The sequence below is a fragment of the Caretta caretta genome, chromosome 15 (genome assembly GCF_965140235.1).
Source record: "Caretta caretta isolate rCarCar2 chromosome 15, rCarCar1.hap1, whole genome shotgun sequence".
NCBI classification, from domain to species: domain Eukaryota; kingdom Metazoa; phylum Chordata; order Testudines; family Cheloniidae; genus Caretta; species Caretta caretta.
In genome coordinates this window covers 3,750,983-3,769,842 of record NC_134220.1, presented here as the reverse complement: position 1 = coordinate 3,769,842, position 18,860 = coordinate 3,750,983, and the positions used below count along the sequence as shown (strand labels likewise).

The 18,860-nt window shown below is 60.9% G+C and overlaps 1 protein-coding gene across 3 annotated transcripts in view; it reads right to left on the bottom strand.

Annotated features, from left to right (window-relative positions):
- INPP5J (inositol polyphosphate-5-phosphatase J) overlaps positions 1–18,204 on the bottom strand; it is a 31,018-nt gene extending 12,814 nt beyond the window's left edge. The window contains exons 1-7 of one of the 3 annotated variants that reach the window (XM_048822017.2): positions 18,071–18,204; positions 13,578–14,425; positions 10,811–10,921; positions 9,118–9,226; positions 7,415–7,531; positions 7,144–7,319; positions 214–325 (exon numbers count right to left, since the gene is read on the bottom strand). In XM_048822017.2, coding sequence (XP_048677974.2) covers positions 214–325; positions 7,144–7,319; positions 7,415–7,531; positions 9,118–9,226; positions 10,811–10,921; positions 13,578–14,425; positions 18,071–18,175 — 1,578 coding nt within the window. In that variant the 5' untranslated portion in view covers positions 18,176–18,204. The other 2 variants (XM_048822015.2, XM_048822016.2) reach the window with 2 other exon arrangements.
- Positions 18,205–18,860: the final 656 nt, after the last annotated feature.

The window sequence follows — 18,860 nt, the reverse complement described above, 5'->3', positions numbered from 1 at the left end:
GGGCACAAGGGATTGGATTTTCATATCTGCCCCAGGGAGGTGCTGGCTCCTCAGCCCCATGTCGCCCTCAGCACCTAGCATGTGGGGCTGCAGGAAAGCAGAAGAGTATCTGCCGGCCCCCCTTCAGCACCACCGAGCGTTAACTCAGAGCCGAACACGCACAGGAAGCAAGCACCTGCCACGTGGGATGCACCTGCCCGGACGGCCTCTCACCTGGTCCTTCTCCCACAGCTGGCTCAGGATGCTGTTGTCGATGGCGTACTTCACAAAGCGGATGTCTAGGCTCTCGATGCGGAAGTTGAGGTCCCCAAACCAGAAGACGATGCTGGGGAGAACGAGGGTGAGAGCAGGGCCAGGGTGAAGAGGGGACTCTGTGCCCCCCACACAGCACAAATGCAGCGTCCCCAGGGGCGGGCCAGCTGCAGCCCACGGAGACGGGACTAGACTCCCTCCAGAACTTGCAGTGACTGAGTGACAACCCGGGGAGAGCACTAGGAGTCCTGGCTTCCAGGCCTGGGATCCAGCCACTGGGCTGTGCTGCCTCAGAGAACTGAGGCCCAGGAAAATGTCCTGGTTAAGGCAGTGGGGAGGGAAAATCCCTGCCCCAGACGCCAGCTCCCGTAGCCCTGTCCAAGAAGGCTCCCCTGCAGCACCCAGCACGATGGGGCACGATTCCCAACAGGTCGCTGTCAGAGACCCAGCGTCACAGGGTCTCGGGGAAGTTTAACCCGGGCCGGAGAGAGAGCTTCGGTCTAGCAGTCAGGGCCCAGAGGACAGGGAGAAAGCAGCTGGGACTCTGGCAGCCTTGCCAGGGCCTCCCCTGGGCCCTCCAACCAGCTCCAGGGTGACAGGTTGGGTGACAAGCAGTCCTGGAGCTGTCCTCTGAGCCCCAATGCGACCTGGACTTGAGGCTGCTCCCAGGCAGGCAGGAGCCAGGAGCCCTTTGCCTGCTAGCGTCTGAGGAGCTGGAGCACGGCTGCGGGCTGGCAGGGTGGGTTCTGGGCTGTGTCTCAACTTTGGCTTCTGGGAGCTTGTGGGCTGCAGAGGGTGTGACAAACTGGGACTGTTCTTAATGATTCCTCTGAATAGTGTGGGGGTGCCTCAGTTTCCCCTAGGCAGTTCTTAAGTATCTAGGTGGTGGGATAAGGGTGTATGATCGTTGCAGAGCCCTAGAGGGCAGGTGCGTGCAGGGATCTGGACACAGAGAATGGCCGACACCCTGTTTCCTGGCAACTGATGGCCTGGGCCCTTCCCCCCTGCAAGGTGAGAGCTAAAGGGTTGGAGAACAAAGGAATCAGGTGCCCTCCCGGCCCGGGAAAGGGACAAAGCCCAGAGGAGGAGGGCCTGGAGGGAGTTTCAGTTTGGGGCTGGCTGGGACATGGAGTGAAGGGCAGACGTGGTTGTCTGGCTCACTGCCCCCCCAAAATGGACCCAGCTGAGGGGTCCAGTTCTCTGCACCTACAAGCTCTGTTTTAGACCATGTTCCTGTCGTTTAATAAACCTCTGTTTTACTGGCTGGCTGAGAGTCACGTCTAACTGCGAAGTTGGGGGGCAGGACCCTCTGGCTTCCCCAGGAGCCCCGCCTGGGCGGACTCGCTGTGGGAAGCGCACGGAGGGGCAGAGGATGCTGAATGCTCCGAGGTCAGACCCAGGAAGATGGAAGCTGTGTGAGCTGTGTGTCCTGCAGACAGGCTGCTCACAGAAAGGAGACTTCCCCAGAGTCCTGACTGGCTTCATGGGGAGCAGTTCCAGAGCATCGCCCGGGGACTCCGTGACAACTGGTGGGAGCGGTGGGATCTACTGCATCCCATGGAGGGCACTTCCTGCAGTAAGTGACTGGGAAGCAGTAAAACGAAGGGGGATTGATGGGGACCAGGCGTGCTGAAGATTCAGAGAGAGACAGTTTCAGGGGGCGGTTAACCCCTAGGAGTGTGTGACCAGAGAGAAGAACTTTTGCAGTAACAGGGTCCCCCGGGGGATTGCAGCGAGCGGTCCTAGGGGCGGAGGAGTCTGCCGCTCAACCCTGGCAAAGAGGTGGTGACCTCGAGAAGGGCTGGCACACTAGGGGTTCTCCCTGGAAACCGTGGGGAGCTGAGAGTTCACAGGCCTGTGAGTTCACAACAACTTGGGAAGAGCGGAGTGATGGCCTGTCACCATATCCTTAAGAAGGACATTGTAACCCTGTGCAAAAAGAGAGGGTTGAGCATTGGAAAGTTCACCAAAACAGAGTTAATCGTGCAGCTGGAGGAGGATGACCACTCTAAGGAACAGATTTGTGACCCAAATGGGGCTATAGCAGGATCTGGGAGCAGCTGAAGTGGTAGCCAGACATCCCCAAGACTTCTGTCCCCAACCAGACGAGGGTCTTCACGATCGGGTTCCCCATCGGGGGATCGAGACGGATGGGATTGGAGCTGAGTCCAAGAGAGCAAGAGGACTGTGAGAGACAGCGAGAGCCCGAGAAAGAGCTGCAGAAGCAGCAGCAGCATGAACTGGCGGTGGGGGAGCGGAGAGGCCTAGGGGACCTCCCAGGCATGAGTGGGGATAGACCCCGGGGGGCCAGTTCTGCAGGGAACCTCGAGACTAAATTGCTGCCCCTAGTTAAGGAGTGGGGTGATGTGGATGCCACCTCACTGCCTTTGAGCAGGCTGGCGATTTGAACCAGGGGGACCCTGCGGAAAAGCCCCAGTGTCTAGCTCCCTTGCTGGGTCCCAAGGCCATAGACTCCGTCAGCCAGATGGGTGGGGAGGTGGACAGGCTCCCACTCCTGACCCCAACCTATATGTGTGAGGATGTGACGCAGCAGGGAGGGGGGAGTGTTGACCTGGGAATGTGCCCTGGGGATGGGAGACCTGAGAGCCTGTAACCTGAGCCAGGAGGGGGAGGGGGAGGTAACACCTCTGCCCAGGAATGTGAAGACAGGCTGCAGGAGAGAGCCTGCTTGGGGTGTGTGTGTTAGTTTCAGTTTGGGGCTGGGTGGAGGAACGCAGGGAACCCCCAGGGCTGGGGTCTAAGCCCAGGACTTGACTGAGGGGTCCTGGGTGTACCCACAAGCTCTGTTTTGGACTGTGTTCCTGTTGTCCAATAAACCTTCCGTTTTACTGGCTGGCTGAGAGTCTCAGTGAATCCCAGGAAGAGGGGTGCAGGGCCTGGACTCCCCCACACTCCGTGACAATATGTCTGTGTGGAGTCTCCTGGGGCCAGGCCCCTCGGACCCCCAGTGGGAGCGGAACTTGATGGTCAATGAGGAGACATTCCTGGGGTGGCGAGACCGTGGGACAGAGAGAACTGTTGTCAGGCCCTGGGTGGTACAGCCTCAGATACTGAGGGGCTGTGTGAGCTGGGTGAGGGTCCCAGGGATGAAGCCCCTCGACCTGCCTATGGCCCAGATCCCTGTGCAAACCCAGGAGGGGTCGGGCTGGCTGGCCGTTGGGGTGCTCCAGGACACCAGCTGCGAGACCCTGTTGTGGGGTGACTGTGTCTCTTTGGGACAGGATCCAGGCCCTGTTCCTGTAACTGCCAAGGGTTTCAGAGTAATAGCCGTGTTAGTCTGTATTCGCAAAAAGAAAAGGAGTATTTGTGGCACCTTAGAGACTAACCAATTTATTTGAGCATAAGCTTTCGTGAAGTGAGCTGTAGCTCACGAAAGCTTATGCTCAAATAAATTGGTTAGTCTCTAAGGTGCCACAAATACTCCTTTTCTTTTTGCCAAGGGTTTGAATTTGAATCCAGGGAACCAATTGGTGGAGAGGGAAATGGTCAGTGAAAATGCAGATGACCTGGCTGGCAGGGGGGAGGAGCCGCTAGGCTCAGGCTACCTGCCTGCTGGTAACCAGACCCCTGGGGCTGGGTGGGACAGAGAGATGCTCCCTGCCCCCTTGCACACCGGAGAGGGGGCTCATGCTGGCTCTGATGCAGTGAGGAAAGCAGCAAGCTCGCTGCCTACCCCCACTGGGACAGCAAGGGCAGCGCTGAGCACAGTGGGAGCTGAGACCCCAGCTGAGTGGGGGGAGACACAGGCAGGGTATCTGTTGGGAGTGGAAGGTGCTTGGTAAGGAAAGTTTGGATGAGCCTAGGCAGCCTTGTGAGCTGATGGCTGTGTCTAGTCAGCAGGGTGGGAAGGCGAGGAGAGTGGAAGATGAGTGTCCCTGGACCTTACCTGTTAGCTGGGTGGAGAATTGGGACAGTGAAGGAAATGTGCCTGTGTCTGTCGGGGGTAGCCTATGGAGGCAGCTACCCCGGTCTCCAAGCAGTTGTCTGTGACCAGCCTTGTGTGCTGAGACAAGGGGAATGAGATCCCAAGCTGTGTGTCTGGTAAAGGAGAAAGTGTGTCTGGCTCTTCTTTGTCCGTGGAGCAGACAGAAGGGGCCTTTCAGCCTGTGATGGTTGAGGGTCGTGCAGTTGTCTCAGAGTTGGTTCTGGATTCAGCTAAAGCCCAGGAAGGGAAGGGTCCTAAGTTTGTGTCTGTTCGGGAGAATGGCCCTGTAACTAGGTTGCATCCAGTTAGTGTCTATGCAAAATCCCAGAGACCAGACAATTCTGGTGCTTGTATTTTGCCTGTTGCTAGTGTGTTGTTGGGAAACAGTGTAGCAACTCTGTCTAATCATGGTGAAATCCTAGCCAGAGCACAAGGAGAGCATGAAGGTGATGTGATTGTGTTACCTACTGAAGGGGTGGAAACCTGTGGCAAGAAGGAAAAGATTCCTGAACTTGTGTGTGGCAAAGGGAAGGAGAATGCTTCTGACCTTTTCTCTAGGAAGTCTGTAAATTTGCCTGAAAGGGGATTGTGTAGGAATCCGCCGGATGGGCCAGAGGTAATTCTGGATGTAAGGGAGACCCGGAAAGAGTCTGTTGTTGCTCAGGAAAGTGTTCCTCCAGAGCAAGCCCTAGGTAAAGAGGGTAAGAGCAGATTTTCTGAGAAGTGTGAATTGTTGCATAGAAAAGCCCTAGGGAAAGGAATCCTCATGGAGTCTTTGCAAGCAGTTTACTGCAACTGAAGGGTGTGAAAGTGATTGAATCAAGAAAGTTTCAGGTCCTAACAGCCAGAAATTTTCTGCTGTGAATGGATCCACTGACTTTCCTGTTGAAAGATCCAGTGTGGATAGCTTTGAGAAGGTCTCAGATGAAGTGAAAGCTGTTAAGAAAGTTAAACAGTCCTATAACCAAGTGGCTGTGTTTGGCCAGCTTGTTGGGGAAAAGATCCAATCCCAGTTTGACCCCCTGGGGTTTTGGAGTGGCCAAAGGGCACTGGCCACATAAACCTTCCCACATGTGGGCTGCGAGTGTTATCGACCACCCCCAACCTAAGGGAGGGCGTGAAACTGGAAGGGCCTGGTGTAACTCCTACCAAGGAATGGGAGAGATGCTGGGGCATCCATGGGAACGTTGGTGGCTTCGAACTTCCACAGGTCACCGCCTAAAGTGACCCCGCCCAGTTAATTCTTGAAGGGGGGAGAGATGTCACAAAGTGGGACTGTTCTTAATGTTTCCTCTGAATATTGTGGGGGGTGCCTCAGTTTCCCCTAGGCAGTTCTTAAGTATCTAGGGGGTGGGATAAGGGTGTATGATCATTGCAGAGCCCTAGAAGGCAGGTGTGTGCAGGGGTCTGGACACAGAGAATGGCCGACACCCTGTTTCCTGGCAACTGATGGCCTGGGCCCTTCCCCCCTACAAGGTGAGAGCTGAAGGGTTGGAGAACAAAGGAATCCGGTGACCTGGTCCGGGAAAGGGACAAAGCCCAGAGGAGGAGGGGCTGGAGGGAGTTTCAGTTTGGGGCTGGCTGGGACATGGAGTGAAGGGCAGACGTGGTTGTCTGGCTCACTGCCCCCCCAAAATAGACCCAGCTGAGGGGTCCCGTTCTCTGCACCTACAAGCTCTGTTTTAGACCATGTTCCTGTCATCTAATAAACCTTCTGTTTTACTGGCTGGCTGGCTGGGAGTCACGTCTAACTGCGGAGTTGGGGGGCAGGACCCTCTGGCTTCCCCAGGAGCCCCGCCTGGGTGGACTCGCTGGGGGAAGCGCACGGAGGGGCAGAGGATGCTGAATGCTCCGAGGTCAGACCCAGGAAGGTGGAAGCTGTGTGAGCTGTGTGTCCTGAAGACAGGCTGCTCCCAGAAAGGAGACTTCCCCAGAGTCCTGACTGGCTTCATGGGGAGCAGTTCCAGAGCATCGCCCAGGGACTCCGTGACAGAGGGCAGGGCAGGAGCCTGGTCACATGGGGAGCCTAGATGCACAGAGCGCTGTTGGGTGGGGCCCTGGATGCACAGGGGTCCTGGGATGGGGGGTGTTGGGCAGGACCCTGGACGCACAGGGGAGCGCCCGGGCAGGCGGGGGCAGAGCAGGAGCCGGTACACGTGTCTCTGACACAGGGAGGCCTGGGGACAGGAGTCAATCTCACCCAGTTGCGCAGGCGCTCTCAGCAGCCCAGCTGTGCGAGCGAGGGAATGTAGGTCAGTGCTTTGCCGATAACGCGCTGGCCAGCTGCCAGCCCCGCTGCGGGAGCAGCTCAGGTGCAGGGCCCGGCAGCCCTGGGGATAATTAGCTGAAACCTTCTGCTCAGATCATCCGACTTTCCATGGATCAAACGGGAGAGCGCGAACCCGGGGTGGAAATTTCCACTGCCAGGCGCTAGCTGGTGGGGCTGTCCCGGGGCCTGCAGCCCTGCTAGCACTGAGCACGAGAGCATGGTGGGAAGTGGGCAGAGCAAACCACAACCTGACAGGCCTGAAGCAGACTCCCTGCCCCCCAGCTAGCCTGGAGGAAGCCATCTGCCAGCACAGGAGAATGGCCGTGTACACACAGCCCTGTGCCCAGCACACATCCAGAGGGGCCACAGATTCAGATGGGTGCTGCTGCAGAGCAATCCCAGCTGGGTTTAGGACTGAAGGGCCAAGGGAGGCCCAGGACCCAAATCCACGTGGGGACCACACAGCACTCCCCAGGCAAGGTGCTGGCTTGCAATTCCCAAAGCAGAGCCCCCGCTGGGAACCCTGCTGGATGCAGGGGTTCAGCACCTGAATCTGGCTCCTGGGGGCGGGACACGGCCCGTTTCAGAGGGGTGGAGCTGCAGACTCAGCTCCAAGCCCCAATCAGAGCCGGTGGGTGGGGCGGGCAGGGAGTGGAAGGAGCCGGGGGGTACATACTCGTGGTCCAGGATGCCGCTGGCTACGTGTCCCTCAAACTGCTGCATGTTGAGGATGGTGGTGAAATCCTCCTTGCGCTGCTCGGCCTTCTCCAAGTGAGCTGGCAGGTGGCAGTTCAGGAAACAGACCATGTGGCCAAAGATGGAGAGCCGCACGCTGACCCCGCCCTTGTTGCCCTGCTCCAAGAGGAACCCAAGCTGTGTCATCGGAGGAGGGGAGCCCCCCCCCCCGGAGTCACATCCCCCCACCCCTGCCAGAGCACCCTCCTCACCCAGTAGCCGCCCAGCCCGGTCCTGGTGCAGTCCGTCTGGATGTCCTGCAGGAAGGGGAGATGATAGTACTTGGCAAACACCAGCAGGATCACACCCTGCATCCGCACCGTGCTCACCTGCAACAGGGAGAGAAGGGCGTGAGGCAGGGCAGCCATTCCAGGGCTTTTCCCCTGCATGGCAGGGGGCATGGGGCTGAGGTGCAGGGCTGGGCCAGCACCTCAGCTAGAATCCCAGCTCTGCCCAGGTGCCCCCCCCCACTCCCTGCCCCTGCCTGCCTCAGTCTCCCCATCTGCGAGACAGGGCTGATGGCACTGACCCACCTTCCCTGGGGCAGGCCTGGCAGGACTGGTCAGCGTTGGCACATGGCACAGCACTGAGGGGTGTTTATGCGCCAGCCAGAGCAGATGGCAGCCACCCCAAGCATGCAGATCTGCAGCTTGCTGTGACCGGGAGCACCCACCCTGTCCTGTGTTTGGTACCCAGCCGGCTCCCTGATCCGCAGCATCCATTCCCAGGCAATCCTTATGCAGCCAGGCTCACGCCAGCATGCCACTGCCCCAGGAATGGACCCTGCAGAGCACGCTCTTGGCAACAGGCGCTATCCCAGAGTCCCAGCGGGGCTTAGTTCCCTGGATGGGGGTGGGCACTTAGGCCCTCGGATCAGGCCAGAGTCCGGCGGCTGCTCAAAGCCCAGGGCTCCACACGCAGTGCGCTGGGGGCTGTGCTAGCCCCCCAAGGGATGGGGGCGGTGGGCCAGCAAGGGACCAGCAGGATGGGGAGGTATGCTGGGCTGGCCGGGCAGGCATGGTGGGGAGTACTGTGAGCCGCAGGGCCATGGGATGGCACAGGGCAGCTCCATGGGCTCCAGGCCACAGGGTAGATCCACTGGAAATGGGGTGGGCTCAGGCCCCCATGGCAGAGCAGCCCCCACCCTTGTGCTTCTGGGGAAGACCTGCCCTCCACTCCTGGGCCCAGGTACAGTTACACCCCCACCCCTCTGGCAGGGGAGGAGCCAGACACAGCACTGCCCACCCAGCATTTGGGGCCCCCATTAGAAGAGTTTAACTGTGCTTGTGACCTCACAGTCTCAAGTTGCCATGGAGACAGCTGTGAGGACACACACAAAGGGGGCCAGGGGGCTGGGAGTGTTCAGATCACAGGCAGAAGCCCATGGAAGGTGCCTGGCACCAGATACCACTGTCATGAGCTTTGTACGTTCTCTGCGCTCCCCGACTTGCCAACCCCAACCCCACTCCTGACTCTCCACCAGCTCCCCTCTACTCTTTGACCTCACCCCAAACTTTAATTCAAAGAAGTAGCCCAAACGGCACTAAGGAGACACCCATGGGACAAGAAGTGCCTCATGTCCCAGATTCTTAGTACCTTGCAAAGGTGGGGCAGGGTGTCACTTCTCCGTGGTGCAATGAGGGAAACTGAGGCAGAGATCAGGGAAGGGTCTTGCCCAGAGTCACCCAATTAAGTGGTGGCAGGGTCTTGCTCTCCCTGTGCATTGTTTAGGCGTTAGAGCAATCTCCTTCAAATCACCACCCAGGGAGACCTGGGATGGGGAACTGTGTCAGCTTGCCAGGCTGGGGGGGCGTAGGGAGGCCCTGGCTGCCTGCACTGCTGGGTGGGGTACCCAGTTTGATTTAATCAGATTTTTGCTCAAACCAAGCAGGCCTTCGAGCCCAACCCCCCCTACCAATACAAAGTTGAAGGGACTCAGCACGTCCATGAAGAGCTCACTCCACTGGTCTGTGAAGAGGGCGTCCTTCAGGCGCTTGTTGATCATGGAGTTCACTTCCTGCAGCCTGGAAGGGAGACAGACAGGTCTGACTGCAGGCTTGGAAAGACTCCCCAGCAGCCCTCCAGCCAGCGGGCACTCCTCCCTGCCAGGAGACTGCCCGGGCGTCAGCTAGGGGCAACTCCCTCAGACAGGGGCAGAGGCCCAGTGCTGGAGGGAGCAGGGAGATGGAAATCCCCCCAGGAGAGTCCCTGCCGCTGGCAGAGGAGGGGGCTTCTGCACTGTGCCCGGCTGGCAGCTCAGGGTGAGTCAAACACTACAGCCAGCAAGGCAGGGCTTAACCGCCAGACAGGGGTCTTGGGGACCCCGCAGGGGTTCTGTGCCCCTATTCACACTGTAGTTCTGCCAAGGTTTGCACCACCCGTGGCTTTGCATTATTAACAGCCTGCCCTAGCTCAGCCCAGGCAGCTGTTAACAAAAGCAAAGGGCGGGAGACACTGCCTCAGGGATAGAATCATAGAAATGTGGGGCTGGAACAGAAGGGACCTCGGGAGGTCAGGTCCTCAGCCCCTGTGCTGGGGCAGGACCAAGTTAACCTAGACCAGCCTTGACAGGCATTGTCCAACCTGTTCTTAAACTTCCAGTGACGGGGATCCCACACCCTCCCGAGGGAACCTGCTGGTTGAAGACGTCGCATCAAAAAGCAGAGAGGAATTTAAACAGTGCCAGGCCCCTGGGCACCATGCCTGTGGGGGCCAGGCAAGTGGGCCAGAGGTGTCAAGGAACCTGGAGAGCCCTAGGAATGGACAGTGATCATAAACGGGTACAGGGAATTGAATCTCCTGTGCTGTGTGCGACTCCCAGCCTGGATGGGGGAGTCCAGCAGGAGAGAGAGCAAGCCCACAAGCAGCCTCATTTGGACTGGAAGGTCTCTGGGAGAGGGACTATCTCTGAACAATGGAGCCCTGATCTCAGTTAGGGTTCCCAGGTACTAATGTAAACCACTACAATAGTACCCAAAGGGCCTGTCTTTTTCTTGCACTTTGGCAACACTCGTCTGGCTTGTCGTGCCAACAAAGTCTCCGTGCGTTGAATTGGAAGCTGCCTCGTTGGTAGCTAAGAACTGCATTAAGTGTTACCAGGGGCTGGCTCCAATCCAGCTTGAACAGAACAATGGATCCATGCCCTTGAGGGCTGCTTACTATGGCCAAGGGCTGATCGCAGAGAGAGAGACTCCTACGAGGCTTTGGAGGGGATGTTGAACTGTCCATGGCCCAGTCCTGAGAGGTGCAGGGGCATTTGTATGGGCTGGGCTCTGCCATGTATAGCAAGCAGGGATCGGGGGAGTGAGGAGGGCTGGAGGGTGGATTTGAGGGGGTTAAAAAGTGTTTGGGCTACATTTTCTGTTATATCTTTATCGTGTGTTTTATTCTGAATCATCTTCCTTGCTGTCGTACGCCGTATGCAGGAGCAGCACGCACACTTGGGGAGCTGGGACTAGAACCTGGATCTTTCTGCTTCAAAAGAGGCTCTATTGCTTGGGCTAGTGGACGATTCCTTTTGGTGACCACAGAAGTAGGTCTCCTGGCCTCTCTGGGACCCACCTACCGCAGGGCAGCCTCCTCCAACACCGGCGCATGGCGCCCCTTACCCAATGGCGATCATGTCGGTGTCGTTTGTGTCACCCGTGTTGAGGTGCAGCAGGGAGGTCACATCGCTCGGGGGCATGGCTGTGCCAACGTTCCACGTGACCACGGTGATCCTTGGAAAGATAAAGGGAGCCACGCTCAGGTTTTGGGACAAGGGTGCCCCTCCCCCACAGTCTGCTTACCCCTCTGCCTCGGAGCTGCTGCCCTGTGGGGAGAGAGAACCAGCCATGGCAAAGGCTAATGAATGAGGTCGGGATCTGGCAAGGCTGTGCCCGAGGAAGAGGCTGCTGGGCACCCCGCCCTGCTGCAAGCGGAGCTCAGCTGGGCTAAGAACACCGCACTGGGCATGCTACGCACCGAGTGCACTCAGCAAGTGCTAGCCCCTGGGCGCGTGGTCCATACCAGGGCGTGGCAGGCACAGGGCTCAACCCTGCCTCGACACCCACGCCTCAGCTGGACTGTCACACACCCGGCTGGGCGGCAGGAAGGCCTTCACCTACAGCAGTGTCTTTTGACACTAGCAGCCTCTGTGGAGCTTCTGCCCCTTGCCCTGTGGGCTCAGGGCCGGGATAGCAACACCAGGCTGGCCCCAGGCTCCCTGCAGCCCCCCACCCCCAGGAGCCTGCTAATCCCCAGTTGTATCAGCAGTAGGGTGACCAGATGTCCCGATTTTATAGGGACAGTCCCGATTTTTGTGTCTTTTTCTTATATAGGCTCCTATTACCCCCCACCCCCTGTCCCGATTTTTCACACTTGCTGTCTGGTCACCCTAATGAGCAGCCACCCACCCCAACAAGCTGCCTGGGGTTGTGCAGCCCCATGATGACTCCTTCTGCCCCACTGCTCAGGGCAGGACTTGGTGGTTCTAGTGACATGCAAATTACTTGCAAAATGTAACTTGATTCATTAGCTTATTTGCACAAGATGACAGAGGTGGGGGGAGGGCAGTGGCTGCATCTGAGTCCCCAGGGACCATGCCGCAGCCATGGGTCACACACAAGGCTGCAGCTGACCCCAGCCAGGAAGTTGGTGCAGAAATGGGGTCTCTCGTGGGTCTCTCCCCTCATTAGGGTGACCAGACAGCAAATGTGAAAAATCGGGACAGGGACTGGGGGTAATAGGAGCCTAAATAGAAAAGACTCAAAAATCGTGACTGTCCCTATAAAAGCGGGACATCTGGTCACCATACCCCTGATCCAGGAGCTTACTGGATTCTGGGTGGTGTGGAAGGGGTTGGGTTTGAGCTCGGGGGAGACATTGGAACCCAATTCCCTCCCCACGGTCTGCCTGAGTTTGCTGCCCTGCCTTAGAAGCATGTGGCAGACCTGGGGGAGGAAGGGAGGAGCAGGGAATGCCTTGGCATCGGGTGGGGGGGGAAGCTGGGCTGTTTCCTCTGGAGCAGCTGCTGGCTCTCTCTTTGTGAAGGGCTGGGATTGGTAGAGGGGCCCGGAGCCCAGGGCATGTGTGTGCTGTCCTCGCGCAGAGCTGCTATCAGTCACGCCATGGCACTGAACGCCAGCCTTGCTGGACAGTTGAAGTTGCTGAAGAAGGTGGGTTCCAGCTGCAGGGTAGATGTATGGGGCAGTGTGACGAAGTGGGACTGTTCTTAATGTTTCCTCTGAATAGTGTGGGGGTGCCTCAGTTTCCCCTAGGCAGTTCTTAAGTATCTAGGGGGTGGAGTAAGGGTGTATGATCATTGCAGAGCCCTAGAGGGCAGGTGTGTGCAGGAGTCTGGACACAGAGAATGGCCGACACCCTGTTTCCTGGCAACTGATGGCCTGGGCCCTTCCCCCCCTGCAAGGTGAGAGCTGAAGGGTTGGAGAACAAAGGAATCAGGTGACCTCCTGGCCCGGGAAAGGAACAAAGCCCAGAGGAGGAGGGGCTGGAGGGGGTTTCAGTTTGGGGCTGGCTGGGACATGGAGTGAAGTGCAGACGTGGTTGTCTGGCTCACTGCCCCCCAAAATGGACCCAGCTGAGGGGTCCCGTTCTCTGCACCTGCAAGCTCTGTGTTAGACCATGTTCCTGTCATCTAATAAACCTTCTGTTTTACTGGCTGGCTGAGAGTCACGTCTGACTGCGAAGTTGGGGTGCAGGACCCTCTGGCTTCCCCAGGAGCCCCGCCTGAGCGGACTCGCTGTGGGAAGCGCACGGAGGGGCAGAGGATGCTGAATGCTCCGAGGTCAGACCCAGGAAGGTGGAAGCTGAGTGAGCTGCGTGTCCTGAAGACAGGCTGCTCACAGAAAGGCGACTGCCCCAGAGTCCTGACTGGCTTCATGGGGAGCAGTTCCAGAGCATCGCCCAGGGACTCCGTGACAGGCAGGCAGGCTAGGCCCGGATCCCAAGCTAGGGAGCTGAATGGACAGACAGCTACACAACTGACCCCGCTGCCCTTTGAGCCCCGCACGGGGATCACATCCCCGGCCGCTGCCAGGACTAGGAGCAGTCGGCAGGCAGGTGGCACACACCCCACCTGCCCCCATGTGCTCCAGCTCCCGAAGGGGCTCTGCCCATCCACTCTGGGCTGGCCTTTGAGCTGGGCAGTTGGCCCTGACTCTGCTGAGCATGCTGCGGCCACCTGCAGAGAGCACCGGAGCGGGGCATTACTCTGCTCCTCCATGCTGGCACTCAGCCAGAGCCTCTCCCGGTTCCTCCCCCTGCCCAGCCGACCGCAGCAGGGCTCTGAGCATGCCCTGGCCCTGAAATAGGCTTCCCAGCCCCCCAGGGATCAGACTGATCCCCCCCTCCCCCAGCGCTGCAGCTCACGCTCACCAGAACGCGCCGTTCTCCTTGGCCTTGCCCAGCCGGCTCACGGGAGCCTCGGGGGGGTCCATGCAGCCAGGCAGGGCGAGGGACGGGCTGCTCCTCCCGTAGGAGGGGAACTCCTCAGACTCGACCTTGGCCAGGGCCATGGACTTGGAGGGGCCGATCCTTCCCCCGGAGAGGAACTCGCTGGAGATGGCTTTGGGGAGGCTCACGGGTCTGGGGGACGAGCTAGTTCTGCCCCCGGAGATATAGTCACTGGACTCTGCCTTGGGGAGTGCCTCTTTCCGCTCCACAGGGAGCATCTGCCCAGAGGGCCCTTGATCCAGGGGGCAGAGTTCGGGGTGTGTGGATCGGCTGGGCGACTGGCTGAGCTTCCCAGCGGGCGCCGGGCTGGGGCGGGAGGAGGGGCTGCCAGTGCCCGGGGACAGCGGGCAAAACTCCACCGGGGACAGCAAGCTGAACAGCTGGGCCCCACCTGAGCCGTCGGGCTGGGCTCTGCTGCTCTCCAGCGCCAGGGACTGGCTGTGCCTGCCCGGGGACCTCTCCTCCGGCCCCACGTGCTGGGAGCCCTCGGGCTGCGAGCGAGGGGAGATGGGATGGAAAGGGTCAAAGAGGGTGTCGGGCCTGGAGCCGCTGTGCCCTAGGGGGAGGTTCCCCCCGGGGTACGCTGCTGAGATGGGCCCACTGGAGCCCTCCGGCTGGAACCGAACTGAGCCCTCCGCCCCGAACGGGGCCATGAGGGGAGCAAACAGTCCCGGGGAGGTGGCGGTGATGGAGCCCCTCGGCGATAGAGACGGGGCCCCCATGGCCGAGGCCGGTCCCTGGTCCTTGTTCCCACGGTGAGCCGGCTCCATCTGAGAGAGAGAGAACAGATAGGGTGCGCATGAGCCCCTGCCACGTTCGCGTCCCCTGGCCTGGATGCTGGCCCTCGCCCATCCCTGCACCCCGAGACGCACTCATGCTGGGGACGCCACCCTTCCAGGGACACCCCGAGATTATCTCCTTCCAGGGACACCCCCTTCCAGAGATACCCCCCCTTCCAGGGATGCCCCCGTATCCTGAGATGAGCTCCTCCCAGGGGCGCCCAGCTTCCGGAGATGCCCCCACCCCGAGACGTGCACTTTACCCACCCATCCTGTGCCCAGCACTCATGGGCCCACTGCCTATGAAAGTGCAGCCCATAGGCCCCAGCGGGCCAGACTCCATTTTGGTGTGGGACCAAGATGCAGCAGTGCATGCTGGGACCTGGATCCTTTGCAGGCCATACCTTTGCTTTCAAGAGGCGAGTGTCTGCCCTGTTTCAGGCCAAGCCTGCAGTAGCCTAGGAGGGCCAGGGCCCATCCACTGGAGCTAGAGGCTCCCCCTGACAGTCACATGGAGGCCAAAGGCCCTTGTGCGGGCCAGAGGTCTCTGCACCAGGTTTGTCCTCTGCCTGTCCTCCCCAGGCTCACCGGGGCTGCGCTGGGACACCAGGCAAGCAGGCACGTACCCGCAAGAAAGCTCCAGGGGTATCTCTGGAGCACGTGGGGGTGGGGAGGGTGGCTCCAGATCTGCCACATGCACATTAGCACACCAGCAAAGCGTGCCCCTGCCCGGAGCCATGTCGTGTGCTCGGGGCTCTCAGGGCCTGGGGTTCACAGCAGCCTGTCTCCACCCTGGGGAAGGGAAGTCAGGGACCTTCCTCAGAGCTCCTGCTGCCTTCCCAAGTCTGCATGAGGGGCTATGGCCGCAACAGCCCCCCCCCCGTCTCCTGCCTGTCCCCTGGGCTCAGCACTCTGAGAGGGCTAACTCTGGGGTGCAGAGGACGGCAGCTGGCAAGCACATCGCAGCTCCTAGGGGTCAAAGCCCTGAGGCCAGGGCGCACACAGGGCTGCACAGTGGCACAGTTTCTGCAGTGCATGGTGCCAAGCGAGTGCCCGGAGTCCTGCCTCTGCAGGGCTGGGCCTGGCACCCAGGAGGGAGCAGCGGGTCCCCTCTCTGGCTGCTCCAATCTGATCAGCAAGCTCAGCACACGGGGAGGAGAGAGGAGAGAGCGCCTGGCAGGCCGGTGCCCTGCCCACTCCAGCGAGTTACCAGTGAGATCCTGGGGGCATAGAGGCTGGCAGGTGCAGGGCCTGCTACACAGCATGGGGCAGCAGATTCATCAGAGCCCAGAAAAACAGAGGGCCCGGCTGCCCACTCGCGTGCACCCCCCGGGGGTCAGGAGAGATGCCATTGGCATCAGGGTAGTCACACCCAGGAGCTTCTTGCTGCCCCGCCACATGCCACTCACTGCCATGCTCAGAGTGTCCAGCTGGGGCGCCAGGCTGGTCGGTTGGAGCTATGCATGCTGGGAACACCCGTCTAGGGCAGGAGATGCTGGAGAATGGTGCCGCTGCCCTGCTGCATGGGGGCAAGGCGTGGCCAGCAGTGCCAGTGCGAGGCATGCCAGGGAGAATGGGGGTCACGCGAGTCCAGGAGCCAGCTGAGTGAAGGGACACCCCCCATCAGGGGGATCCCCAGCTCGTTCCCCCACACACACACACCCTCTGGCTGGCCTGGCCTGGGGCCGGGCTGGATTAAGGAGTGGGGATGGAGAGACCTGGCTGCACCCAAAGCCGGCAGCCCCTGGCACAAACCCCACTCTGCCAAAGCCCCCCCCCCATCCCCCATCTCTGCCAGCCCAGCAGCATGACACAGCCCGGCCATGCGGTCACCTCGCTCCTGCTGCTCTGCCCAGCCAGCCTACTCCTCCCTCGGGAGTGTTCCCTTCCCAGCTAACAGCCTGGAGCCCTGCTGCTGGGGGTCTCCCCCCCCCCCAGGGGCTTGTCCTCTCTGGCAGCGCTTGGCACCGGTGGGCAAGGGGCTGTGCCTGAGCTGCCCACCCATCTCCCCTGTACCAAGGCACCCGCCTCCCCTCTGCTACTAGCCATTAGAGCAGAGGACTAGCCCGAACTCCTGGGTTCTAGCCTCTGTTCACTTTAGCACAAGGTCAGCAGCCTCGGGGCACTGGCTGTGGGGTGGGAGCATCGGGGGGCCGAGCCCTCTGCCCCTGCTGGTACAACAGGCCACAGTACCAGTCCCCCAGCAGGACTTGGACTAGCAGTTCCGGCCACCCCGCCCACGGGGGCCAGGCTCCCAGCTCTTAGGGACGATCAGGTCCCCTCGTGCTGGGACAACCAGAGCCACTAGCCCCTGGGAACAGCTTGGCCTCGGTGTCCGACGTGAGGCCCCTTTGTGTGAAGAGCATTGGCCTTGGGGACCCAGTTCCTGGCTGGCTCTCCCTGCCGTGGGGCAGACGGGACGTCCCACCTGCCGGCAGGGGGCTGGGCTGTGGGTAGCTAGTCGCTGGCACCTGGGGAGCTAGGCACCGTTCTCCCTCCATGGATCCCTGCGCTCACATGGCCCCTCCATGCCCTTCATTTCCCCTCTCCAGCCCAGCTCAGACTTGCTGACATTTGCACCGTTCCCTTAACCCTTCCCATACCGGGGACCCCGCTTTGGGGCTGCTGGACCATCGGGCATGGGACGCCTCGGCCGCTTGGCTCCCTGCAAAGGCAGGGGCTGCTTTTCGCCCCAGGAACGTCCCCGTTGCTAGCAGGAAGGGGAAGAGGAAGCAGCTGACTGGCTCTTGGGTAACACAGGGGCTGGGTGTCAGCTCGGCCAGTGCTCGCAGGGGGGTAGGGGGCAAAGCATGGCTGGGGGCACCAAGGCAGGTGCACACACAGCAGGCCAAGCTACTAGAGCTGCCAGAGTCTGGCGCAAACCAATGAAATCCCCCCATGGGGCTCAGAGATGGGGGGCACTGGACAGCGGAGCCAGCCAGACCCGCGCCCCTCCACCTCACCAGGCTCTTTCCTGCCCCGGGCAGAGCTGTCCCGCTGGGAAGCCACAGGCAGGTCTCCTGGGTTCTACTCCGGGCACAGAGCAGCGCCCAGCTCCCTCCGGGACCCAGCCCCCCGCAACCTCCCCCGCCTCCCCCGAGCTCCGCTCCTCCACTCACTTGCCATGAAAATAGCTCAGCCCAGGCCCTCCAGCGCTCCCCGGCCTGGGGCGGAGCGGGAGAAACCACCAGCCATTATTTGACTCACCTGCCAAAAGCAGCGACTCTGTCACCAGGTGGGCGAGAGGTCGGCTGGTGCTGCCAGCGTGAACCAGCTCCCCCCGGGCCACAGGTGCGTGGGACCGCGGCCAGGCCCCTCGCGCAGCTGGGCGAGGGACGTGGGCCGGGGGGCAGCCTGGGGTCATCGGACTAACGGATCCGTGCCCCGTCCGGGCAGCTCTGCCAGCCCCGACCCCTGGCATCACTCGCCCCTCCGGGGTCCAGGCTGCCCAAGGGGCAGGGGCAGCCGGTCACCAGAGCTCACAGCCGGTCAGAGCCGGGGCCGGGCACGTGGGGAGCAGCCGGCCCGGCACTCGGGGCACCCCGGGGGGCAGCGCTGCCCGGCTCTCGCGGGGAGGCTCCATTTTCCCTGGCTCAGGTGTGCCCGGGCTGCCCGCGGGGCCGGCCGGAGCCTCACCTTGCGGGGGCCGCCGCAGGGCTCAGCCGCAGCCTGCGGGGCAGCGGTTCTGCTCCGCCCCGGCCCCGGCCCCGGCCTCCGGCTGCTGCGGCTCGGTTGCTCCATCGCTGCCTCCCCGACGATGCTTTCAGCTCCCTCCCGCAGCCCGGGGACTCAGTGATGTCACCAGCCCCGCAACCTGCTGGAGGATTTAAAGGCGCAGGAGCCCATCAGGGTGCCACTGAGCGCTGCCAGCTGGAGGGCAGCAGGCTGGGCAAGCAGAAAGCGGGGACTGGGAGCCCTTTGCCCTGCCCCGGGATGGCAAGGGTCTCTGCTCCCTGCCTGCCCTGGAAAGGTGCTCCCTGGGTGAGGGCACCCACTGCCGCTCTGCCCCACTGGCATGGGACTGTCGGAGACGCTGAGCTGAGCAGGCGTGCACTGGGGGCCCCCTGTGGGATTCTCAGGGGGCATCTGCATTTAACAGAGCAGGTCCAGGTCCTGGCACTGTTGGCAGGATGTTGGCAGAGCTCGGAATCCCACATGGGCCGGGAGGTGGGGCCTCATCACACACCAGGGTCTACGCAGGACAGGGCGTCGGGGGCAAAAGTCGGCCCCATCAGATGCACGTGGCACTAGGGGGCGCTGTGCTGTAGGGAGAGGGGTGGGGGCTTAGTAGGGGGCACTCTTCCCTTGCAGCCAGTGCTGACCCCAATTCCCCAGTGTGGCACTAGGGTGTGCTGTGCTGCAGGGAGCAGGATGGGGGATTGAGGGCTGTTGCTACACTGGGACCCACTCGCTGCAGCAGATGGGG